The sequence below is a fragment of the Bombus pyrosoma genome, linkage group LG10, assembly GCF_014825855.1.
Source record: "Bombus pyrosoma isolate SC7728 linkage group LG10, ASM1482585v1, whole genome shotgun sequence".
In the NCBI taxonomy this organism is placed as follows: domain Eukaryota; kingdom Metazoa; phylum Arthropoda; class Insecta; order Hymenoptera; family Apidae; genus Bombus; species Bombus pyrosoma.
In genome coordinates, this window is record NC_057779.1 from 7,124,584 (window position 1) to 7,152,083 (window position 27,500).

The 27,500-nt window shown below is 39.8% G+C and overlaps 1 protein-coding gene across 6 annotated transcripts in view; it reads left to right on the top strand.

Moving 5' to 3' along the window:
- The window catches only part of LOC122571915 (histone demethylase UTY), a 143,859-nt gene that overhangs the window by 93,956 nt on the left and 22,403 nt on the right, over nt 1–27,500 (top strand). For 3 of the 6 annotated variants that reach the window (XM_043736233.1, XM_043736234.1, XM_043736235.1), the window contains 2 exons: nt 20,789–20,967; nt 24,695–24,823. In XM_043736233.1, the coding sequence (XP_043592168.1) occupies nt 20,789–20,967; nt 24,695–24,823 (308 nt within the window). Of the gene's footprint in view, nt 1–14,887; nt 14,985–20,788; nt 20,968–23,816; nt 23,968–24,694; nt 24,824–24,973; nt 25,177–25,247; nt 25,398–27,500 lie in introns of those variants that run through there. The other 3 variants (XM_043736236.1, XM_043736238.1, XM_043736237.1) reach the window with 3 other exon arrangements.

A 27,500-nucleotide genomic window follows, 5' to 3' on the forward strand; every position in this document is an offset into this window, starting at 1 on the left:
CTTTATTAATAATTTATATCGACAAATATTGGCAAGGAACAACAGCAGATTGTCTCGTAAAATTTTTCAAATTGACGTAAAATTTCTTTATTCGACTCCGAGCGTATACTTCGGACCAGATCTTTCTTCCGATCGCGTTCCGAATACGAAGATCGAGCGAAACGTGAAAATATGAAATGCGAATTTCTTTCCTCTTATCGTCGAGAGAATCTTTTTATTTAAAATACTCGAGAAGAAGCGTGGAAAGTGTTTTTTAAAAAATGTTATCCTCCACGACGCGATAATTGAACGTCCTGACATATGGACGCACACAGATAAAGAGGACGAAGAAACATTATTTTACTATTTTTTTAGATAAAGAAATATACAGTTGGACAATTTAACGCCGATAAGATAAACCTTTTCGAAACCACTCGGGGATAATGCTTACAGCGTTGACTGAACAGGGAATAGCGACGCTCCACGAGATACTAATGCTAAAATTAGATAAAAGCGGAAGTTTGTAGACTTTCGATAGAAATTTCAGAATTTTTTCAAAATTCTAAGCGCCACTCCTATTTTACGCGATATAAATAACTGTCCTAAAAATTGCCTATTTTCAATTTGTAATTTAAATTCCTCGATAATAAAAGCTGTCGAAACTTCCGCTTTTCGCTTTATACGAGATGAAATATCGCGTACGATCGCAGTCGTAAAATTCTGACCGTACTTTTGTTTCTATCAGGAGGAACAGTTCAAAATAAAAATGTGTCGCGCGATAAAATTTCTAAAAGCCGTGGAGAAGCTACGAAATTCGATTTCCAATTTGATAGTCGAAGAGTCGAGAGTTTCGGGAATTGCCGTGTAGGAAATGTTCATTTATTTGATACGGTCGCGAATCCGTTGCGTTCTTCGCGTCGACCATGGCACGATCCCATAATCAGAGCGCTAAAGAGGCGCAAATTCAAGCGTGCCACCTAATGCACGTTCGTTCACGATCGTCGTCAACCGGTTTGAAAGCAGAGGATCGCTAAAACTTAAGTGGGGTAAGAACAGAAGCGAGGTCCCTACAGACACCTTGTCCAACAAGATTTAGTTCAACTGCACTCGCAGCTGCACCTGCGTGGCGCGTGCTACGGAGATGCATCTGTCGTATTCTCGCTCGCGGCCACGTGCCAGTACGCTTACGTGCTTGCCTGCACGCTCCACCATCGCCGCTCAACGGCCCGGCAAAACGTATAAGAAACAACAATTTTTATCATCAAATAGTAATTAACTTCTTCGCAGATACCGGGCATTTGTCTTTTTTATCCGGTGCGTCAGAAACGTTGATGCAATATTTCGTTTTCAAGTTCTTAGATCTTTCAATTTGTTCACTGAAAAATTTGCCAGCTTTCGAGTTTCCGGGTTTCCGAATCGTTACATTCCCGATTTGTTGACCGTACGAACGTGCAGATCTCAGAATCGTCAGATCTTGGAGACTTTCGAATTTTTCAATTTTCGATTTTTGAAATTTCAAGCCTTCGGATCTCCAAATCTTTAGATATCGAAATCTGCCAATTTTTATGTCCCAACGGGACATTTAAAGCTGCGAAGATACGACAAACGGATACAGAAACCGCAAGTTCGCATGGAATATCGAAGACGTACGGTGCTCGTCCTAATTAGACCGCGGATTTTCACGCAGTCGTATCTTTGGAAATATCGTGAAAAATCTCTAGAGTCTGTATCTCGACGATCGAATGTTAATCGCGTGTGTGTACGATTCAAAGCGTTTCGCAATTGTTCCGAGACACCGCGTATACGTATGCCAACTTGAAAGTATCGTTCTCGTTGAAATTATACAATTGAAAGGAAGCAAAGCGAAACGTACAATTGCAGAGATGATAGTCCGTGAGGTCCCGTATATGAAAGGGGTTAAATTACAGGCAGTGAAAAGGGTCGATGGGTTCTTGGCTCGTTAACATAATTTCGAAATAATTAACCGCGCGTGAGCTGGATTACCGCGTCATATATTGTACGTCCAAATCTTTGTTTTATCTCTCCCTTAATTAAAGCGTCTGTGATTCTTTCTTTTCTTGCTTTTTTCGCTCCTATCGCAAATTTTTCTTCCTTTCCTCTTCTTTCTCTTCTTTTTTTTTTACAAGTGTCGGCTTGCCTTCGATGTAGATTCAAGGTTCTCGTTAGATAATAAGATCGTAAGTGATTTGGTTGTTGATCGGCGTTCCTGGCTGTAATTTACGAATAATTACGGGTTTACGAATTGGATCAGATACCACGAACGGTTCATTCTCGTTCCTTTCTTCGTTTAATTTTGGGGAAGGCCAGGGCTTGTTTCTTCACGCCGTATTCTTCGTCGTGCGAAAGAATTTCGATCATCCTCTTGAACGATGTTGATCGCTGAATCACGGAAACTGTTGGTATTTTTGAACGAACTTCAAAGTCTCATCTTTCGGTATTTCAAATTTGTATTTCTTCGTTTCGTTTTATTTCATTTTTAAGGAATACTCGAATAACAGATGATACTTGATACAGTTCCAATGAGATGAACGAATGCAGAGGAATATACAGAGAGATACAAAGTAAAAGATTTATTTTGTCGATTTTTGTAAACATTGGGCAAGCAAGAAGATAAGTGAAATATAAAGTCGGTGAAAGATACTACGCGGCGAGATTAATCGTCTGTGTAATAATTTCCGTTAGCCGAGTACAGTTATCCCTTTCTATCGAAAAAGATAAAGCCAAAAGTAAAGTGGAGTATGTATACACACGTTTCCCTTATCTAACTTGCCTAGGGGGCTATCTGTAGAGGCATCATATTTTTTTCAAATACGATAGCGTTCTGCCTCCGGCTTTTCTCCCTTTATTCTCCGAAATTTATTTCCAGCCATACATTTCAAACGTGTACCTGCACACGTATAATGGTAACAACGAATCTAATTAACGCGGAATTCCATTAACAGCGGACGAACGAATTATCGAATTCCAACCAATATCAAGGATCTCATCGAACAAGTTCTTTATCGTCGAAACGCGTAAGGCTAGCGTTACTAAATATTCTGCAAAAAGAACGTCATCGAGCTTCCTCGATCGATACACTCGATCGATCTAGCGCGACGTAGCCGTAACTGTAAATACAGTGGCGTTTCGTCGTCTTCGTGAAAACGTCTCAACTCGGTCGCCTTCTGTCGTTCGTTATCGACCTACTCGTATCTTCCTACTTTTTTAAAGGTACGTCTGGTGTTTGAAGAAAGTACGAAAGTACAACGGTTACTGTTATATAACTTCTCCTTCTAATTTTCGTCTTAAACATTTCCTTAGAACGTCAAAAGACTCTCTGTTCGTTGAGACGAGGGTAAGTTTTAAAATTCTCGAACGAAGTCTTCAAATTGAGAGAATAGCTAGAGATAGGATTAATCGAAAGTACACCCGGTATGTTGGCATAGCTCTGTATCACGGCGAAACAGCACGGAAGATAGCGTTGGTGGTAGTAGGAGTACCGTTGCGCACGTTGCATCGCACGGCGAAAGAACCGGCAATTTCCAGCTGCACAACAATGCGGCATTACACTGTTGCGAAAGCACGCCGGACCCTGCGCTCTGTCCCTGTCTCTCGTCTGTCGCAATTTACGATCTAGTCTGGTGGTCTTAGACGTGCCTTACGATCGGAATCGACGATATTCTGCATACCTCGTGTCCCATGCGACAATGGGACACATGTTGGTTGCACGTATGTACGCTGGCACGAGAAAGTATTTGAACATTTGCAGTAGGAAATTTTCATGTTCGAACAGTATGTGTTATGTAAAACATTTCCAGATTTCATTAAGACTGGTTATTGCGTCTTTGAGACACGACTGTCGTGACTATGTTGGCTGAAATTTTACATTTCGCTAAATTCGATTATATTGATTAAATTTGGTGAGGTATGTACTGGCTCCAAAAAGTATTTGAACACTTTCAATAGGAAGTTTTCATGTTCGGACAGTACGTGCTATGTAAAACATTTTCAAATTTCATTAGATTGGTTAAATTTGGTGATGTATGTACTGGCTCAAAACAGTATTTGAACACTTACTTCAGTCAATATGGAGATGTATATAGAAATTACAAGGTATTTTGTGTAAGTATATCGTAAGTCGATTATCTTATCAAAAATAATCATATCAATAAGACTGAAAATTTTCAGTACCTCGGTACTGAAAATCGGTACGGTATTTATCATTTTACGATATCATCCTCAATTTGTACAATTTTGTACGTTTACAAATTATCTCGCGTTTCTCTAATACAGAAATCCGCAGTCTAGATCAGCTGTAGACTAAATCCATTCTAAACGAGCCCTCAGTTCCAGTAAAGTGAAAGTGTTAAATACAAATTGAAACAAATTGTTCTCCAGTTTTATAGCCGCCTAGATCGAGAAAGGTCGGTCGTTCTTTTTGCTCGTTCCCTGCCGTAATGAACCTGATCCTTATAATGGGTACCGTTAAAAGGATCACCGTTCCACGTCCTTACGGCTGTTTTATTTTCATTCGATTCCGACGATACCACCGGTATGTTGCAGTTAAACGCGGATCAGCTTTCAAATAGAATTAAAGGTAGCAGCGAACGTGTGCACAGTGGTTTAATTCGACATGCATCACCGACAACCGGCCACACTTAAATACTGTTTCCGTGCTGTCTACAAAATTATAGAGTTACAGGATTACAAGTGCACAGGCTCGTTGGGAAACAATGCAGCCAAGCTGCTGAATCGTTCAATGTCTCACTTTAATAGTAACGCTATTGTTGCGATTTTTCGTGAAATTCTGGAAATTTTTAGGATAAATTTCTAACAGCGCGACTGCTCTAAATTTTAGTCATTTTAACGACTATTTTTGGTAAAAATTCGACTTTTGCGTGACCCATTAAACAAGGCTCGTTATCGCTAACACGTTTTCGTTGAGAGAAAGAATCGAAACAGTGATCGATTTTAGGAAAAAGAATAAAAGTTCAGAAATATATTAGGTTGTCCGAAAAGTTTCTTTCGTTTCATGAGGAAATAATAGACGTTCAATTTTATAAAAATACAGATAGATTTGAATTTGTTGCATTTTCGTCTTAAGACGAATGACGCGTGTGTATATTATTCTTCGACCTAAAAATAAATAATACAGTGTTAAAAATTGATATTATGTACCAATAAGGAATATCGGTATAACGTTTTTACAAGAACCACGTTGCTACGGTGTTATAATTCTTGACTCGCACTCGGTCTGCTTAATGCTACGATTTATACGAAAGTAAATTAAACGCGTGCTGATAAATCTAAACGACGTATGAAACGATCGTAAAATTCTGCATATAAATAAAGGAGTTAATTGGAATGGTTCAATTTGAACGGGAGAGCGATGCTGACGTTAAACTCGATTGCAACTAGGAAATGTGAATAAATATTTGCGCGATATATTTTTACCTTCTATACATAGACATTAATCGGTTGAAATTTCTCGATGCCTGATATTTATACGACATATTATGTGTAAATAATTATATATATATATATATATATATATAATTATATTCCAAATATAATAATTTATATAATTAAACAAAACATAATTATATAACAAATACAATAATATTATAAACATAGGAGATTCTTAGATCCATTTAATCTCCGAATTAGAATGAAAAGAAACAAAGTAGAAGAAAGATGAAGCTACGTTTGGTAAAAAAGAAAGAAATATCATGGATGGCGAAGGTCGAATGTCGCAACCGTCGGTTGCAATTTTGAAAGTATCGAAGGGAATATGAAAAAGAGAGAACGGAAAGAGAAGACATCGTCGTTGCAGCTGGTTGGCCGATGCAGGTGCAAATGCAAGTTAACCTGCAACAGACGCGAATAGCATAGGCGCGTTCGCGGTGTCATCGACGATATATACCCTTGTGCATGCTGAAAATTAATCGATACGCAGCCTCGATCCCTTTCGATAAATCCAATTAAATTAAACGTTACAAATGGTGTGCTTGGCGCACAAATGCATAAAAAACGGATCGCTGTAATATTCATTAACCGGCCGGCACGTGAATCGAATAACGCAACAGATATACGCACGCGTATATTCATATATTCGAGTACTTTTATTTTTTTTTTTTTTTTAAAGTGGCTCTTCATATTTCTGATGACTCTTTAATCTTTTGTATTAATTGGACGTAGTATATATCCGCTCCTTGTTATTCTACTCGATATTTACGTTGTATAATTTGCAATAATTTTTATTCAATGTTTATTACTTATTTACATTATTTATTATACGCTAGCTCATTAGCAACGTTGACAGACGGAGGTTCGGCTGTTGCAATTGCTAATTAATTTCTTGTTTCTTCGAAAGGCAGTTTTTTTTAGAGTTTCTTTTAGAGTTTCTGTCAGCGAGTTTCTTCGAGAAGAATGGAACTTCTCTCGGTAACGTAACGACGCTGTAAAATAATTGCCACGCAAGCTGCTTAAGGATTCTAAGATTAAACAGTTTCGTTGGAAAGTTGGAGGAATCTGCGATTTTCAGGAGTCGAACAGCGAGAAGATAAAAGTACTGAAAAATCGAATTCTAAAGATCGGGGAGTCGGAGATCCAGAGACTGAGAGATTGGAAATTCGAACGTCCGCGTAATAAGAAATTTCTTCGATAATTCGAGAGTTCGACGATTCAGAAGAAATATACAAGGCAGATTCGCGAATTTAAAGATTCTTACGATCAGAGGCGAAGGATTTCTTGACAACGGTGTGGTTCGAACGGATAGGACATTCGCGATCGCGTGACCATGTACAGGAAGCGATAGAAACTCGAGTTACAGAGACAATGCGAGTTGCAGCAGAGATTTTTCTAACGTATTACCTTTGTAGTTTATTACGAACCTCAAAGGGGCAGAGATACTAACGAGTTTCACGAGAAGTTTGAAAGTTAACCAATGCGCTAGCTTCGTCCGCTTCCTGTTATTAATCATTGGATATCGATGGATTGTACCGGTGGCTGTCTAACGCAGGAGAGTGGAACATTAAGTAAAGGGATTTGTGGTGAAATATTCTCTTTACTTTCGACTGCCAAGGATTGACATTTCGTACAATGGAGATATTTCGACTGAATAGAGTTGTTAGCTTTGTTCGTGAATAGGAAATATACAGAGAAATTGTGTTTCGTAGTAGCGTGATCATTTGGTAGCAACGACGAGAGAAAGGTATCCTTGCGACACTGTGAAATAGATTTCAGTACTGCGAGGATAATTTCTCTTATGCGCTATAAATATTAAAGTATCGGACTCTCGGTTCGCATCATCGAATCGTTGACTACGCTACGTTGAGTTAGGTTAGTGAATCCTCTAGAAATGTAATTTTATCTTTTACGTCACATTTTACGTGGTAAAAATAGTTTTATCGAGTCAGAGACGCGAGGTACGAATATAAAAATAGCAAATTACCGTCATCGACTCTGATTCGGGGATTAAAATAATCAGGCGAGTACACGACACGTGTAATTAGAACGTCGTATATAGAATATCAAATATAGAAACTGAGAAATTCGCGACAAATAGGATTTTCAGAGATTCGTAGGTTCGAAGGTTCGTTAAATTTTCAATTTAAAAAAGCCTCAAGATTCGAAGATTAAGCGTTAAAAAATCTCGCCAATTCAGACGCTCGAAGATCCCAAAATACAAAGATTTACTAAAAATGATAAAGATGCAACTACAATAGTATTTGGCTCTTGAAAAGAAGCTACACTAGTCCCCCGATTTACTCGACGCTTTTTGGGAGAGACTCGAGTCTCTCCCATGCGATAAGTTGTAACACAAATTGTGCGATAGTTTTCAAGAGCTTGAAATTTGAGATAAATACATCACGTTGTGCTAGGTCAGCGCAGGCGACTATATTTTTTCTGTATTTACATTACAAACTTTATTTACGCGATTTTCATTCAAACAAATCCCCACGCGGAACGTATACTCCGCGTAAATTGAGAAACGGCTGTACACACAACGAGCAGAAATTTGACATTTCGTCGGAAACACGTTCGACTCTAAACACCGGAAGGGACATTGCGCTAGCTAGCGTCGCGGTGCTGGTCGCCAAGTAGTAAGCGTAAGTGTAGAGTCCGTGCAGAAACGCTGGCAGAGACGCAGACCGACTTGCGATGCAGCGTGACGAGTGCGTGGGAGTGCAAAACGTGGGGCGACGAGGGCGCGATGTAGGTCACTAGGAAATTGTTAGTCGTCTGTCGTTCTGACAGCCTTCCTGTCCCGGTACTAACACGGTGTGGGCGCCATTGTCTGTGATCCCACGATAGGATGCGTTAGAACAACTCCTCTGTGCTTTAAGAAGGGCGCAAGGAAAAATTTCGAATCGGTCTATCAACGAAATGTAATTCGCCGATCCGGCGTCGATTATGTTCATGGAATTTCTTTCACGACCACAGCTTTTCGTATCTCAGTACGTACCTAGGTATTCACCGCATAACACGCTGTAGTTTTACCACGCGGATTCGCTCCAACGGAAGGTTTTAAAATTCGCCGGGTCCTCAATATTTATATGTATTTTTTATACAGATGTACAGAAGATACTTGCTGCATATACTTTGCTGTATGAATTATAGATATTATACAGAAGATACTTACTGCACATACTTTGCTGTATGAATTATAGATATTATACAGAAGATACTTACTGTATATACTTTGTTGTATGGATTACAAATATATCGTTTCATATAGATATTATACAGAAGATACTTACTACACATACTTTGCTGTATGAATTATAGATATTATACAGAAGATACTTACTGTACGAGTTTTGTTGTAAGAATTATAAATATTGTTTCATATATATGTTATACAGAAGATACATACTGTACGTACTTTGTTGCATGAATACGTATAGAAGATTAGAGGATGTGGGTGCGTGAAACTTAGGGGAATCGTAATACTTATTTATCGTTAACGAGGGAAGCAGTGCGATACCTGGTGAAGAATTGGAACTTTGAATTAAAGTTGCGTGAATACTCTCAACTAAAATAGTAAACTCGCAGAAGAGAGTAGAGAAGGAAAGGCAAATGCAAATGGGACGATAGCAACGTCATAAAACATCGAGCAAAGATCGTTGAAGGAATAAAAATTCCATCTTAATTTAATCCCGTGTTTAAAATCGCTTTTAAAATCGTGTATGTACGCGCGAAGATCGGTCATTTGTTATATTTCACTTTCCCGCGCGCCAGCTTTGCTTCAATGGGATTAAAAACAGTTGCATAACCGAACAGGGAGAGAGAAAGAGAGGAGAAAAAGAAAGAAGGAAAGGTATATACGACACATATAAATCCGTGGTATGGGTTCATTCTACCTCGTGAGCTCTCTGAATGATACACATTTATTATCTCTTTTTTTCAGAGCGCAGCATAACGCGCGACTGCTTTTATATCCGGTGCATCCGCGCCTACGCTCTTTCCGCGATACCTCATGGCCCCTTGAAAAAAGAGCGTTATTTTTGCAATTAAACGTTTGCTGATAAATTCCAGGCGCGCACACACGACGAAAAAGGTCAGAGATTTGATTTTTTAGGTCACTGAGTTATTACTTTATTCGACCTGCAGAACCTTTTTTTTTCTTCTTGCTGTCCTTTCTCCTATTTTCCACGTTAACGACGACGTTTTAAATTATTTTAAAGTGTATTTTTAAAGTTCATTATATCGTGGCTTTAAATAATATTCGCTGTACTGACGTATCTCGTAAAGATATATGGAAATTTTAGAAATCTAAAAAATAAGAAAGAAAACTATCGCAATGAATCGTTGAATTTGCCATAGAGGTTTTAGAATTATCACATTAGACTCTGTGTTACGATGGGAACAAGCATTTGTCGTGGACACTTTTTGCCAAAAAGCCCTACCCTATTTCATAACGTACTATGTTACAGCCTGGTTTTCTCGATCAGCGTGTCGTTGCTGTATTCGATTTATAACGTTCGATTTCTGTCTTCGAGTCGAACGCCAGAGTATCCATGAAACGTGCTAAAGGAGCCGTGGAAGCTGCGATTCTAATTTTATACTAATCTAATTTTATTACCAATGTTGCGTCGAAGAATGTGTTAACAACCCAGTTATACGGCTTCGGAGAAGATACATAATAACTCTCAAGGGCTTTCGCGAATCATTGATTTCGCTTCAATCGTCGTACCAAAAATATAGATTCGTGAACTTGACCTCGTTCGAAGACAAGTCGAAGACGATTAACCGAGAGACAGTCTTCCGCGAGGCTTGCTCGCGAACAAACCTGGTTCCAATCGAAGAACACGTGACGAAAAACGTGACAAGTCTTTTGATAGAATCTTCAAACTCAATAGATTGCAAATTAATCGATACTATCTTTCTTTTGTATTAAATATGCGTGTTTGTCTAGCAAACATTCGAAGAACATTAATCGTTTGCAGATTTTTATGCGTTTGAGAAATTTTGACGCAGAAGTGTGCATAATATGCAAAGATATATCCATAGTATTTCACGAAAAACACAATTTTTACCATCTTTTTTTATTTACATTTCGAAGAATATCAATTCGCATAAATATCCGCGATCTATCGATTGCCATATACTTTCTCCGCAATTACGGTCTGTACTTTTATGCAAATTCATATCGTTATGAACGTAAGAAAAAAAATAGGAACCTAAGCGAAATTTCACCTACGAAGGATCACGAGACGATACTTTGAGTAATTTACGTATCCTCGCGTATTCGACGCCTTCTGTACGCTCCGTGCATCTTCGTATTTCTACCGTACAAATGCATCTCGCAGCCGCTGTATATAGCGAAAAGCGCGATCCATTAAAAACTTTCGAAAAGCAACGAAGAGAAAAATCATTTATATGCTCGTTCGAATGGAAACAACGCCACGGTATTGTTTAGTAATAAAATCGATGAACGTTTTGAATTTTCTCCAGAGGCGAAACCAATAAATCGTGATTTCGTTCGATTGGGCTCGCCACTTTAGGTCTCTGTTGAACACGTGGGCGGGCAATTCCGTGACACCATAAAGCTCTCCCTATCGCTAAGAATCGCGGGAGTACTATTATAACGAGCGCTATACGAAACGCTGACAAGGGTTACAAGCCAGGTAAACAAGAACTTGCGCGAATCGTCGGACGAGATTTAACGCGATACGTGTTAACACGGCCTGTGGGACACGGAGGTGCTTAGCTTTGCCACGGTGATGTGGTTTCTGTTAACCCTTTTATTTCACCGTGGCGTTTTTTTCAAGATACAAACGATTAGCATAAATTGCGTTATATGGTTGCTCAACGATATTCGAGCGTATCAGGTTGGACGTCGATGAGAAATCGGTGTTCGTATCGCTTAGGCTGGATTAATACGTAATCTCTATTATCGATTATATTTTTCTCCGCTGCTTTTCGAAATACAAGCAGACTTTATCTTCGATCGTGAATGTACACGATGTAAAGCGTAGATTTTATTTTCGCCCTACGAGAGGGATCACGAGAGAGGCAGATTTTCAGAAATCGAAACGATATCAGCTTCGCGTTTTCCGAATTTTCCGATCGCTCGTCTCGACGATTGTTGAAGTTAGCTGTTGCGATCTCTTTGAAAAGCGTGGGGGAAAAATAAGCGACCACGAGTATACTCGCGAAGAACAGGTAACCGGTTAAGGAATAAATCTTTCTGGAAAGAAGCGATATTTTTCAAGAATAAATCCTTCGAAATCATAACGATAATATTGTCCACCTAACTTCCATCTGTCGTAATCCGTCCACTCTAAAAACTGTGATAAAATCCTTGCGAATAATAACGACGACGTTAACGGTAATCGCGAAAAGGGAAGCAACAACAGCTTTCATCTTTATGAAGGAGAAAGAGCAAGTTTCTCTATTGCATCCAGCGCTAGGAAAATTGCATTTGTCGTGTGGGTGTCGAAATGCTATGTTGCACGGTATAAGGACATTCGTACGATCCTGTGGAGGGAGAATGGCGCTATTATTGCGTAAGAATGGCCGGGTTACAAAGCAACTGACAACGATACGTAATATGTAACGTGAACACGAAGGGCCATATATTATACCCTGAACGAGAATGTAACGTGTTTTTGCGTCTCATTGTTGGCGTTTGTGCAAGATAATAATTGCGTATGTACGTATTAGGCTCGCCTCGTAAACAACGTGTACGTGGAATTCGTTGTTACGTTCTAAAAAACGTACGTCGTTATTCATCCGGAATGTTGGGAATATTTTCAAAAATCGTCTAATCCGTTTCCTTCTTGAATTCGATTGTCATTCGCGCGATTCCTTTTTTCCCTTCAATTTCGTTCCATTTAATTCGCTTCATCTGATATTATTATTATTATTAACAATAATAATTTATTGTATTTCGATCCTCTAACTTGTCGTTTCGTGATTTATTTCTACGCTGTGCTTGATCAGTTAGCTGCTTTTGACGAGTATACTCGTCACGAAGCAACAGCAATATCTCGCGTTACGACGAGCCTTGCCGGCAATGGAATTAAAAAATGAAACGGTCCCTTCGTTACAACTTAATTCTATATTACAACATTCACGCGTATACGACGAGTATACTCGTCGTCCCTTACTCTTTCTCGGAGTAATTTTACGTACACGCTTCGCAAAGAGATCGCAACAGCCAACTGATTAATCGAAGCTGTTACTACGTGGATATTAAAAGTCTACGCTAGAAATTCCGCCTATTCCGAAACCATTACGTTCTGTTACCATTTTCTTGTTTTATTTTTAGCGGATTCGTCTCGGGACGTTAAACACGAAGATGTTCACACAGGATATTGGGACTTTAATCTACTCCTTAGACTCTTACGATTTCTCTAACATATTTTCATTATCTTTCCTAAGATTTTCATTCGTTTCTCTCGACATCCATGACGACTGAACTAAATTAACGGTACAAAAATGGTAATCGTAAAAGTCGCACAGATTCTCAAAGAAAGAAGGAGGCCGGTGTATCGTCTTGTCCGACGTCGTTGAGCGTTGTCGACAAAGCGGCCATTGATAGGTCATACCAACGTTAATTAATTTACGAGGTGCTAAAGCGGCTTGCCAGGCTCGAGGGTGCATTAAAATGCACCCTTCCTGGCTGCTGCGTCGCGACGCTCAGCACTGGCCACGCTTTTGCACGCGTTCGACGCACGAAACAGCCGGCAGCAGGAAATCCGAAATGCACCGGCCTCCATCTACGACAACCAAAGAGAAGATCCTTGCGATTCTAACAAAGATACCGAGACTATACGTCCACTCGCGACCTCGCCGCACGGCTTTAATCGCCTCATTTACATTCCATTTCAATCAGCTTACGTTTTTTGTTCGAAAGTGCCACTCTTCCTCGCAGAACAGCGTTGGCTGGCTAAGTCGTTGAGTGGAGAGTCAATCGTCAGAACCTCTTTGCTCTGAATTGCTGCGACGTGTGCGGGTATTTTGCGGTAGGTTAGGGTGAATTCGAGGAATTATTAACACTTTGACTGCCACGTTGATCATATACGACCAGCCACGGTTTCTCCTGTGACTGCACGGTGGTCATCGGTGACCGGAGCGCTTGAACTTCTTACGATTGTAAAAATTGAATGAAAATTGACAGTTAGGGTATTTTGAATATAATCGATAAATGGAAGATACTTTGAGATGAAAAGTGTCCCATTGAACGATTAAACATTTTTATTAGAACATCGATAAAAAAAAAAGAGAACAAATTTTGCATCTAACGGTGCACTGTGTTTGCATCCATATCTCTGAGGGGTAATCTACGAATATTATTATAAATGCAGCTTGGAAAATAATCGTAAACGCTGCTTTGTAATCGTACAATTGAAGTTACAGGTGTGAACATACCTTACTGTTATATATAGAATGAGCAAATACCGTTTACTAATATCTTCTACACGTTTCAACGATATATTCTGCACGTTTTGCTTACAAAGAAATAACGAACGCGAATGGTCTGTTGAAATAAACGAAGCCTCGTTACAATACGTCGCTATCGACTGTTACCAAAGCGTCACGGTGGTCCACCCGTGGCCACCAATAAGATAAACGGTGCATCGGGGAAGAATGTTGTCTCACATCGTCAATTTATTGTTATTTTGCCATTATATGCTTTGAATAATAAAAATACTCCCGTGGCGTCCTCAGCGAAACATGTGATTTCGGCGTGGCAATGAAAGTGTTAAGAAGAATCGGAGATTAGAAAATAGGAAATTAGAAGAAATGAAATTGAACGATAAAGAATGATTTCCTACGTGATTCTGCGGATTCTGAACCAGCTGTTTCTTTCTGTCTGGTCATTCGCGACAAATAATAGGTTCATGTACGATCATTCTACGCGATCATCTGTTCTTCTTGTATATTTGGTCGTGCAAGTCTACTTGGAAGCACATCTATCGAATCTGTCCGACTTATCAAAGGAGAAGGACCATGATCGTGATGTTATTTCTACCAACGTGTCTACGAACGAAATTATCGTTAACGTAGCTGTGGATGAAATATGAGAAATCGAATCGTTTCGTTGGCTAAAACCTTGGCACAAAATTACGTAAATTACGAAAGTTTTCGTCTTCTCAGTACGAAGAAAATGATAGGACGATAACGTTCCGAATTTCAGTGGGAGAATAAAATCTTACTGCGATCGAACTCCGTCGTTACAAGTAAACAATAAGCTGTAGCGATTTAAAAAAAGTCTGCGTGGATAGTGTGTTATAAAAATATAGACATTGCTACATCGTTGCGATTAGATACCTTAAATGTTTTCACAGAGATTACTAAAGTAGTTTTTATCTTGTATATTTATAGCAACTTTGTCCGCAACTACCTTATTTTATCTTCAACTTTATCTCTTGACATACAACTGTTCTGTTTTTACAAAATAGTAGCACAGTTAGTTCGTAGGATTAGACTTTGCTACAAAGCTCGATTTCGAGACAATAATTTGAAGAAGGCGATAATTAAACAAACTTAAGGTAAATAAATCAAATACTTTATAGTAGTTTTATTCTCCTTTACATCCGAGTATCCGAGAAAATAATGTTTCCTCGAATAATGTGACTTCGTTGACGTATAGCAGCGTTGCAAACTGTAGAGAAACCAAACGTACGTATATTTTACAAAAAAAAAGAGAGAGAAAAGAAAAATATTTATTTCGATAATATTTCCGATCTACGTCGTAAAACGCGATTTCTTTGCATTCAAAAGCAATCAATCGCTGATCTGACGATTTCAACTTATATCGATAGCGATTGTTACAAGAAAAATTAATGTCTCATTATTCGATAAGCGTTCTTTAGTTTCTTATTTTTCTTTCCCACCTAAGATGTTCGACGTTTGTAACGATAAGGAAATATATTTAATAAGGTAAATTGTTATATATATTGAAATAAATACTTGTCGATAGCGAACCTAGAAATGGAACAGAAATACGGAAAATTGGTAACGAACGTATAGAGTAGATTTGTATATTTCAATTGGCTTCTTCGATTACAATTATAATAGCAGAATTATAAACTCGATATTTCCCTCGAAATAATATGATCGATATCGTTTCAATTTCTTCTTGTGCCTTATATATCATAATCCTCGTTAAGCGTAAGAATTTGCTGCGCGTAAAACAAATAAAATGACAGTAAAAAAAAAAATCTATGAAATACGTGGCTAAATATATTTGTCAATGCAGATTGTTTATGTTTGTCCATTAAATAACACAAGCGTGTCGAAAGGGTTAGAATTTATCTCCAGCTGCGTTTACCAGAGTGTTAAAACACGATGTCGCTCGTAAAACGTGAAAAGTATAGCACAATTGTTACGGTTGCTGCTCGATTTATCGATCTGTATTTTTTTCGATCCGCATGATGAATATCAACGTTGGACAGCCACAGCCGGGTACAAGCTGTTCCACGCCCGGTGAATCGATGTTTCAACCTATAAATACACCCAGGTCAATGGCAGAGCGGCCAACAAACAACGACATCGACTTGACAGAATCAGTATCGGTTTTCGTTTCTGTTTCATCATGGTTGAGATAGGTCATCGGTCGCGGATCGATTCCGCTTCTTCTAGTCTCGGAGAGTTGGAAGGATTCTGGTGGCTTGGCGTAAGACGTTACGACGTCGATGATATTTATAAAATCCAGATATCAGCGTCGAAATGTTCACGTTCGAATAATATCTGACACGCGAGTCTCTGCCGTTTCAAAATCTCAAAATTCGTATCTTTTATTTCTTGCGGAAAGCTTATTTTTATTTTACAGATACAGCGCGCGAATAATTACAGACTCCAGCCTATCTTTAGATGTTCCATAACGTTGACAACAAAATGAAGAGAATCGCTCGTAAGATCTCGTATGGTAATTTAAATTGAAAAGGAAATCCGAAGGAGAAGAAAAATGTTTCTTTCGACCAAGTCTGAGAAGAATTGAACTCTAACGTAAAATTAACATCGCCGATCAATTAGCTCAGCTTCTACTATTTAGTTCTTATTCTTACGTACTTTGTACGCTGCCAAACGATTTTCAATTTGTACAACGTCGGTCAATGACCACCGAGCCAGAATTCTAAGCTGAATTTACAAGCGCGCGAAATTCAAAAATGGCGCGCGGCCTACGAAAGGCTGGCAACGACTTTCGTTCCCATCCGTCGTGTTTTCGTTGCCGGTAGATATCGAACGTTTCTCGCGAGCATATTTCGCAACACTGTCGAGTCAGTGACATTTCTGTCTCTCCCACACAGCCAGCCGACCGCGTGTAACAGTGACTCATTGCCGAAGACAACGAACCCCGAAAGGAAACGCGAAGTGAATGAAACGATGAATGAATAGCTTCTCGTGAATGAATTTACTACCGCCTTTACGCCAAGGCAACCGACCGATCTCTTTGCCTTCCCCGCTTCCATCTCCTACTTCTCATCCTCTTTATTTTTTCTCCGTTTTATTTTTTCTTTCTTTCTTTTTTTTTTTATCTCGGTCGTTCTACTTCTCATCGCGCCAGGGAACGACAGTCGGACTTCGATTAATTTGTCGTCGTCGTGCTAGCCGCGGAATTAATCTTCCCGTTACTTCCATTCCTCCTTCTCCGGCTTCTGTCTTTTTGTCAGCGATGAAACAATGGTGTCTGTCTCTTGCTTTATCGCATCGTACGACGTCTCTGCACGCTTCGCTTTTTCACCTCTCTTTGGAGTAGCGGACTTCTGTAACAGGTTCCAGGATAACTTTCGAGAAGGTCGGTCATTTTTCTAATGTCACTATGAGATCTATCGTCGTATAATTCTCTTTCTTTAACTCGTTCCAGCTATATAATGGCAAGATGGTAGATTCCAAGAGATCATTTTTCCAAAGATCCTGTTCGGTTACCGTCATTTTTCCAACGTCAGTGTGACATGTATTATACCGACGCGGGATCTAATTCTTAATTTATAATAATTTTTTAACTCTTCCGAGTGTAATGGTACGATAGGTCGCGAGATAATTTTTGACGAGATCGGTTATCGTAATTTCTCCACAATGTCCATGTGACATCTATCGCATTATTATAGGATCGCATCTTCATGAACGAATTTTGCTTTGTTCCTTTAACTCGTACGTATGTGATGATTCGTACAATGATACATCGCCGTATATACTCGTATCCATACGTATGCGTAAACCAGGCCAATGTGAGAAGTTTCCGTAGGTAGGAGTTGCTTTATTCGTTGTTTCGTCATTGTCGTTTCGCAAACTTCTCGATCTAAACTCGTAACGGTAACAGTATAATTTCTGACATTAGTAGCAGATCTGTTACACTATCGGCATATTTCCATTGGGATAAATTTCTATTGTAAAAAGCGCAGCGGAAACTCGATCAAAAGTACGATTCACTGGCACATCCGATAGATATACGCGATCCTGTTTAATATGAGACCGGGCACAGTATTACTCAATCCGCGTACGTCGATTTAACGCTGGCTTTCGTCCAGCGACTCTAAAAGCCGAAACAAAATGACGACGACCGACATCGCACGACTTGGAATTCCAGTTTGACACTTGCCAAACGGTTCGTTAAAGCCGATGATTCATTGTTCGTGGTGAGAACAATCGCGATAACAATGTGACCAGCGTATAAATAGAAAGAGAGAGAGAGAAACTTCTTAGCATTAAGTTCGACTTAATTTAACTTGTAATTATCGTAATTATCGGATCGCGGGTTTTTATGCAAATTCGTACTTCTATTAATAAAGAGAATATGTTTGTGGAAGACAGAAGTAAAGAAATAAGTTATATCGAAGGATTTTTTTTTTCAACCTCTAAATAACAGTTGTAACTGCTAATTCAGAAATCAATTAAATTCCTATTACTGTGTTATAATCGATTAAACTGTTATTACGTGTCAGATAAGATTTATACGACATGTAGATTTTATCGTGAGATTCGTATATATGTGCAAACACATACGTGTACAGATGGAAAATAAATAAATAAATAAAAGGAAATAAATTTCGTCATATGTCAGAAACGATACACGCGCTATTGCATTACCGAAGTCAGCTTCTAACGTAGTACGAAGATACGGAAGAAAAATAATCAATCATTTGAAACATACGAAATAATTAACTGGTAACTGTCTGGTAGAAAATATTGTGCAAAATATCGCACAAAATAATTTTACCCAAAAGAACCATTGCAAGACTGTCTTTTTAGAAAAGAAGCGATACTTTCGCAAGCTTCTTTTACATCGGTCAATTCTTCGTCCGATAACAACGAGCTTCCGTTTGAAACATTTTCTGTTAAACCATCTTATTTTCGCTACCCATCACAAGCTGCCATATCTGTAATTCTACTAGAAGACAAAAGTTTCGGTGGAAAAATCGCCATGGAGTTCCTCCCGAAAACATGCTCTTTGGTAAGTCTGTTTAACGCGCAATCGTCGTCAGGAAGCGTTGATTTGCGACTTTATTTCTCAGCGTCGAATCAGGTCGGGTTCGTTTGATTCACAGCGCGTCTCGACCGACTGAACACACGCACCGTGTCATTTGCAACTGCACGATCGTTATTGTTGCTTGTCCATCGGCCGTCCCTATGGTTATCGTTGCAAACCCAGACGCGGTTGTCGCGTGACAAGCCAGAATACCACCAACCACTTCCTGTTCATCCTCGTGTACACGCGCGATGCACGCGATTACGCGACAAAGTCCCTCGCGTCAACCTGTTCCTTAACAATGAATTTTTAACGAGCCACGATTTTTATCGAGTAGTCGTTCGGTCTACAGCTTCGCGAACTATTACTGGGCCGAGACCCACTTTCGGAAACGTTGTTGTTCGCGACCCACTGGAAGATTACGCCAAGTGTAATAGCCTGACTACGGATTTTTGTACGCATTTACGAGAAATCTGAACGTTTTATATTCGTAACGCAGTAAGAAAGCTTTACAAGCTGAAAGTTGAAATATCTGCTGGACCAATGGTTCTTCGAGGTTCGTTGAAGGAGATTGAAATAATCTTCTGTAGAGAATGCTGAGTTGCGTCGATCAACCTACTAAAAGATGCATATGATCGCGTTTAAAAAGACAAAGTCCACGTGGTGTTTACGCGGCCAACTACAAAAAGACGAACGACATGAAAACGCGAAGCTATTCAGCTTTTATCCCAAAACATTTGCCGATATAATTAATAGTATCAAAATTATTATTATATGGTATTATTCAGTTTTGCTTGCTAGAAAATGTGATCGATTTACATGTGTAGATTTCTCGTTAACACTGTCAATCTTCGATCAGGATATACACTAGATTATCACATGATAATAAATTATACTTGAACTTGCTGTTAATTGCACACTATACTTAATTGCTTAAATTCAATCTTATATTTTTATTGCACACTCCCCCTCCCTTAGGCTTCCCATAGGAAACCTAACTGTTCTCTGCTCTCTGCCCAACAATATTCCTTCTTCTACACTCTTACTTCCTTTCTTCTAAGCTCCGCAACTATTCTATTGTCTCTTCTGCGTCTCTTCCATTTCTTCTGTGATTCCCTCTAATGTTATGCTCCTGTCCTCCGCGTTCTTCCAGCCAGTTGTTCCAGTGTTATTATACGTACGATTATATTCAGAACGAAGGTAGACGCAGCGGAGGTTGTCCTGAAGGCACGAGGTCCGGGGATCTCGAGATCCCGAGAGGAATTGAGAAGGAAGAAGCGATGGCTAGTAAAGAGAAAGCAGAACAAGAGAGAAAAAGAGTGGGAGAACAGAGAAGAAGGGCCAAAGATCAGCGAATAATTTTATGCTATACTTATACACGTATACTTATACTTTTGTATCAGCAGTTTTACATTTTTTACACTTTACTGTCAGAGTTCCGTACTTGATATTTCCATGTTGATTTGTACGCGTCTTTGAGACTTGGCCTCTTCGAGGGTACAAATAATAAAAGCATAGATAAGAAACCAAAGAACGCGAAAGGTACCTTCCAAGACCGAGTTTGAGTGATAGTTTTTAAGCGTAAATGTTAAGTACGAGAGATGTGAAAGCTTCTTCTTGCTGTTGCAAGTAAACGATAAGGGTAAATGGAAGAAAACTGTAATTAAAAATCGGGAAACTTAACTCGAAGAAGTTGGACCGTGAAAACTAAATGTATGAAACAAATAACGTATTATACTCGCATCGACGAAGATCGCGAATTTCCGTAAACCGTAACGGAATAAACTTTGTCTCGCGGTGTGCCGATCAAGGGATAGGTTGATGCGATAGAATGGTAATTTTTATTTATTCCATCGAAATTGTACTTGATCGTTATTATTGCAGGGCCGTGAAAGCATTCCAGCAGGTGCTATGGGTGGAACCAGGATTTCCACGAGCCTGCGAGGTTCACCTACGGCTCGGCTTAATGCTGAAGGTCCACGCTGACTTTGACGCCGCCTTGAAGCACCTGACACTCGCTCTGATCGATGCCACGACACCTGCCTCCTTTTCCAAGCTCGAAAGTAAGTTCTCGGTTTTCTTCGCCCCCTTTACGATCGCCTACGCGACTTCCACCTTCCAAAAAACATAATTCACGCGGAACAGCTGCCCACCGTAAACCGCGCATTTTTACTCCCGAAATCTTACTCCCATACCATATGTCGGCTTCCTCGTACCGCTTTCCTTCCTCTTCGCATACCAACACGACACTCGTGCGAGAACTTGCGAATGTCGAGGCTCGACTATCGTGAATTACCAGTACAATGGATAATTGTAATATATAACGAGGAAAAAGGATTTTGATTTATTTAATCGTCTTGCAAAAGACGAAAGACTACGGACGTGAAAGGATTTGAATTTTTCCGATGATATATCGCGATAACCGAAGAACTTGCGCGACGAAAGCCATCAGGAATGAGCAGCTTTTGAGGGAGAAATGTGTTCATCAGATCGATTTAATTCGTCACAGAAATCTGCTTTCCAAGGTGTATCGTTATAGCGAAAAAAGGTAATTTTTGTTAAAATACATGGAGACTTTCACTTTTCACGGAACTCTCGCTTTTCATGGACGCCTCATTAAAGAGAGGACGAGCTTTGCGGCATCTTAAAAATTAAAAGTCGTCGAGATCTCGCTCTCTTGGATATCGGGTTATGCGAACCACTTTCACTCCAACTTGTCGATTGATGCAAAAAGTCATTAAACTCGTACAGTCGATCACTCGGGATTTACATTCTCTGTGTTCTATATCGCAGTTGTTGAATGTCAATACGAGAACTTGCAGCAGCAGAAAAATCCATCGAACGCGTCAACAAACTTCGATCGATCAATCTCTTAAAAATAGAATCTTCTGTTCTGTTGTCCGATATTTAAAAACAGCCACGTACTCCCTACTTTCCAATTAGGCGATTTTTTTCTCCTATTTTTATTTTTATTTCAAATTTTGCATCGTCGTACGAAAGTGTGTCATTAAACGATGAATCTGATCGATCGATCTATGAATGCCTGAAATGAATGCGTGAAAAAACAACGGGATCGTTCGTTTCAATTTCTTAAATACAATGATATTTGATTTGAAACAAAGTTCATGGAAATAAAAATTCTAGAGCGCGAGAAACAAATCGTTTTTTACCACCGAGCTTTTCAAATTTATTCGACGTTAAATGTTCCAACGGATTCGATCGATCCATCAAATGTGCAAGTTATTAATCTAGCTGCGGAGAAATGAAAAAAGCAAACGGATGAAAAGTTCCTATGGGACGGCGGATGGTGCGATAATTCCGACCATTTTTCCCCTGCACGCTTTTAATACGTTATTTAAAATGGCACAATGAAATCGATACTTTCGCCGCGTGAAAAGCGCCTATTACATACCTGCGCGCCACGTCTTGACAACGTCTAGATGCCAGACCTTTTGCTCGCGTTCCGCTTCGAACTTGACCCCCTTTTTCCCAACGTGATACAGCGATTCTTGTGTCACGTATGACCTACGATAACACGTATGGCGTAGTGGACGACATTTAAGGAGCGTTAAACGCTTACTCTAACGATTTTTCTTCAATTCACCTGGCACTTAATTTAACGTTTCGTTCGTGATACCTCGCCACTGTTTCCACCTGTTTCTCTTTCTCTCTCTCTCTCTCTCTGTCTGTCTGTCTCTCACTTTCTATTGCACCGTGTAAGAGTTTCGTTTACTTTTATTCTTCCTCCGTCTTTTACGCGCCGCCGTTCTGTTAAATTCAGATTGCAAAACGATCGGAAAAATGAAGCGATAGAATAAATAAATAAATACAGCAGATTGATCGCGAATAACGTAGCAGATATGAAAAGGAAGAGGAGAAAAAACGGTTACGGTAAATAATTAATTAACCAGTAGGTAATTTTTATGATTCGTATGGAATATCGATGCAGGTCGTTTAACTTGGAAAATATTGGACGCGATTCGTTAATCGGTCGATTTATTCGATTTATTCGCAGATAACATTTCGAGATTGGAATTGTTGGTTTTCGATTGACACGTACGTACGTAGCTTTTAAAGTTGCAGTATTTGCAACGCAGTTGGAATTTACCGTTCGACACCGAACATCGTGTCTGTTAAATGGTTAAGCTGTGACTGTAGATGCGCTAGCTACTAGGAATAAATTTCGAATCGTCGATTAAATATTAAATAGCAGTGGTATATGTAGGTACGGGGCACGTAGTGGCTGGATTCTACGTAACGATTTATCAAGCAGCAGAAGTGGAACAGAACGTTAAATCTTAAGCGATAACGGGAATCTTCGTCAGTTTTCCCTGTTGGAGTTTCATCTCGTCGCGTAGCGTCACTTCGAATTACCAAGAACCAGCAATGAGTCAACCGGGACTCGACTGGTTCTCTGTCCTGCTGTTTGAAGTTTAAATTTAGTGCAGAGAGTAAAAATAACGAAGCCACGGATACGTGCTGTTTGATGTTATGAGAGAACTTGATTCTTGTAGGCGATCGATTCTAATCGTTCAACGGCGTGTTACTGTTCGAAATATTATGGCAGCCAATTAATATTTTACCTGCGACCATGTTTCACCACTGAGAAGATGGCGCAAGAATAATAAAAGCTTTTTCATTCTTAATGGCCGAGCGTGCAAGTTAATGGACATTGCGGACAATAATAATTAACGATATTAATCATACGCTTAACGGGTTTAATAGACTAATTAAAGAGCGATGATAAAATATTCAAATTGAGTCATACGGAAGAGTGATTCACGATTCAAACGATTACCACGATCCCATGCACACGGGGAATCATTTCCGTTTACCGAGAAATTGGTTCTTCAGCCAAGCGAAGTTGTGTTTATGAAATGAGGCGAACATAAAAGCAACGACCCATTGAGATTTCAAGTCAGTTTGGTGTCTGCCAACGATCTAAACGATAGTACGTATTTGCATACTATAGTTAGATCAAAGGGAGGAATGCAACTTGGAATTAAAATACGGAAACGAAAATATAGAAAATCGACGGATCGTTGAAAGATTGAAATCTTAATGTAAGTATCATTGTTCTACGCTTTGTGTTATTCCATTGGCCAATCGTAATTGTCACGGTGTTATTTTAAATCAAGGAAATTTGATTTGTAATTATTGGAAAATGTTATATTATATGCACGTGTATACCTGTCTTTTATTTCATTCGAATATTAATTTAAAAATAAATTCTCATCAGAGATGTCAGCTTTCGACTGTACTAATTGAAATCATAATGGAAGCAGAACATGCAATTATCGCGTTTTTCATTCAATATGTATATTTGTTGTAATTATGACGCGTAATCAATAATATGCAATTTGTGTAAACGCCATGTCTCTTGTTTAACATATTCAAATTTCCACCATAATGTTGCAAAGCCAAGCAGGCTATTACATAGTTGATAAATGCAGCTGTACAAAGAATTAATTAATTATTCATAGTTTTCGTATTCTACCGGTAATAGCAAAGTGTGCGAGTATCGATGAATTATTATACGCGCGCGATTAAATTGCAAATATACGATGCGGTATTATTATTGCCTTGAATCGTCCTGTCCGTTGTTCCTCTTTTCAACGAATATTTTATCAAGCATATTCTTCGTTAAGTTTGCAAATTCGTATCAACAATTGGTAGCGTAATTTGGCAATAACGCGTCTGAAATAATCGGTGATTACGAGCTCTACGTATCGTTACTCGTGACCCACGTGCTCGATATTAAACCGATGTCTTTCTTTTCCATTGTTACAGTAAAATTTCACATAGCACATTTGTACGAGGTCCAGGGGAAATATCGCCTTGCCAAGGAGCATTACGAGGCATTGCTCAAGGAAAAGACCCTGCCTTCTCATCTGAAGGCCGACATTTGTCGTCAATTGGGTGAGTCACAACCATCCTTAACTATAAATAATAAACGTTAACGACTACCGTTGAATTTACCGTTAGAACAAAAAACTATTGCCACGCCATTGTACCTGCTGTAGCGAATATAGAGCAATCGACTAGCTCCGAGCATATTAAATCGTATCGTTATAGCGTTACTCTCGTAGCGACTATGAACGTTCGATAAAAGAACATTCGATAAAAGAACGTTCGATTGAAAAAAAAAAAAAAAGAGATAAAAGAAAAAAAGGCTCTTTATTGGAAAATAATGGTACCACGTAGAAAAACGCTTCGTAGCTACTGTACACGAATGCCGCCAGTCAAAAATGCCAACCTCGTGCTCCGCCAAGGTAATTAACCCTACAACCCTTTTATACCCACGCAAAATCACCAGCACGCGAATCGTTTTTCTCCTCGCCAGCTGTCAGCTCCTCGCGACGATTCGGCTTAAGGGCCGAGCCGAGTGTACGAGCAAGTAGCAGACACGTGTATTGATTTATTCCGGGTTGGGGTGGCCTGGCGATGAGATGGGGCAGCGAACGCTGGCAGCAGAGTGGGGACAAGGGAGAGGGTGCGTATTCGAGCGAGAGAAGAAAGCTGGAAGAGCGACAGAGAGATGAGAGATCAAGAGAGAGAGAGAGAGAGAGAGAATCGAATTCGATAAGGAAACGAGATTGTGGGAACCTCTCTACCCCGTCAGCCTTTTCCAACTTATCTCTCTTTGCTCCTCCTTCTCGTTCCTCTTTTTGTTTGCATCAATTGGTCACGTTTCCTCCCATTCGAGGCTAATTTTCTCGCGTTCCTGTTTTCCGTTATTTTGCCATCGCGTCTCCGTGGCGAACTGCCAAATTTCGATTCTGGCTCGGTGCACCGTCTTCGGCGAGGATCCGCGGATACGTGCACCGCGCACACGCGCAACGTCCACGCGTGCACACCGCCCGCTGTATCTTTCGTAGCCGCGGTTTATTAACTCGGTACAGCGCGGATTAAAACGGTTGTTAAGCCGGCGAAGACCGCCGACTCGTAGAATTACAGAATCGTAGTCCGGTTACTACACGAGCGTTTAACCGGCAGATCCTCTTCGAGCGCCGTTCAATTTCAATTTGAGTAGCGTGTTTGCGTTCTACCGTCTGTTGCTTTTAATATTCTCTTTATCGATTTACATCTTCTCAATCAAGTATTTCGTCGTTTCTTTACAACCTAATTCTACGTTACAACAAACACCCATACTCCGTGTTCCGTGACGAGTATATTCGTCGTCGTTTACCTTCTGCCACGCGTTTTAGTTTACTCGCCTTCCAAAATTTCAACGTGCTCCTAACAACTAACTGATTAGTCGTAGAATAAAAGTTACGTTTACGTCATTCTCGCTTCTCAAACGAACAAACGAAGAACAGATTCTCGTGCAAAATATTGGGTTGGCAACTAAGTGATTGCGACCTAAGGCATTACGACCTAATGACAAAATCCGCAATCACTTAGTTGCCAATCCGATAGAACAAGGCCATGCTCGAAATTTCCCAACCGATGTAACGTCCGTCCGCCTTTGACGGTAGTCCATTTTCCGATGAAAACCGGGGAAAGGACGCGAGAGGCGAAGAAGAAAGGTTGAAATATATTCAAAGTGCCGATGCATTAAGGCCGAATTCTCTCCGCAACCGGATCGTGAAATGTGTGTTGCGAGCGTGCTCGACTGCCGTTTAATGAGGTGGTACGTGCTACGTGACACGGCAGGTAGAGCCGAAACATTATACAGGTCAAGCTGCACGTCGTGCTGACCTACTTGCGCGTTGCAAATCCCTCGGCAAAGCGGAAGGCTGCGCAGAGGAGCAAAGAGGGCTGAATAGAAACGCCTCAAAGGAAACGGCGAGGATCCTTGCTCGACCCATCGAGGGGAGAACGACTCTCGCTTTCACCGTTCCGATGACCAACCTCCGAATTATTAGGTTGCCTGGTGGAAGGGGAGGGGGGGTGAGCGAAAGAAGATTTGAAAAATATTTGGGGCTTGAGAAGAAAAAGAGGCAGCTCGGAAATTTCGTACGAGGAAGGTAGATCTTTAAAGCAATATTGTTCAGAGAATGTTAGCACAATGTTAGAACGGTTTTCAAATTTAATTTAACATCGTACGCTCGTTGTTGTTTCTTTCGGTCGTCTAACTTTATGTAAATTCCTATGTTGCCTGATTAAATTTAATTTTTGAAGCCGAATGCATTCTCATTTGACCCGTACTGGTGTTCAAGTCGGTGTTAGTGTTACCTTAGCGCGAGGAAATGCACACGTACGTATAAAGAGAAACGATTTTTGAAAACGTACGCACACGCGTGTGAGCCTTCTGCAAGCTAAACCGACCAGCAGGATATTTTATTAATTCCTTAATTTCATTTCGCGAGACTCGATTTCCAGAAGCAATTTTGCTATCCTTGATTTTCGTGCCGTTTGAAACCATCGAAGTCTTGCTTCTGATTTCGTTCGTATCGCGAACCTAGAGTCACGATAGAACAAATTCATCGTAAGGTGTTTCGTTAATTTTTGTATCGATGTGCGCAACTCTCGATGATCAGATCGTACGGTTATAGTTTGGTATCTCTGATTCCCATTGGATAAATAACGAAGTGAAGAATAAAAGATAAAATACGTGACAAGCGAAACGATCAACGACATACAAATAAAAGGT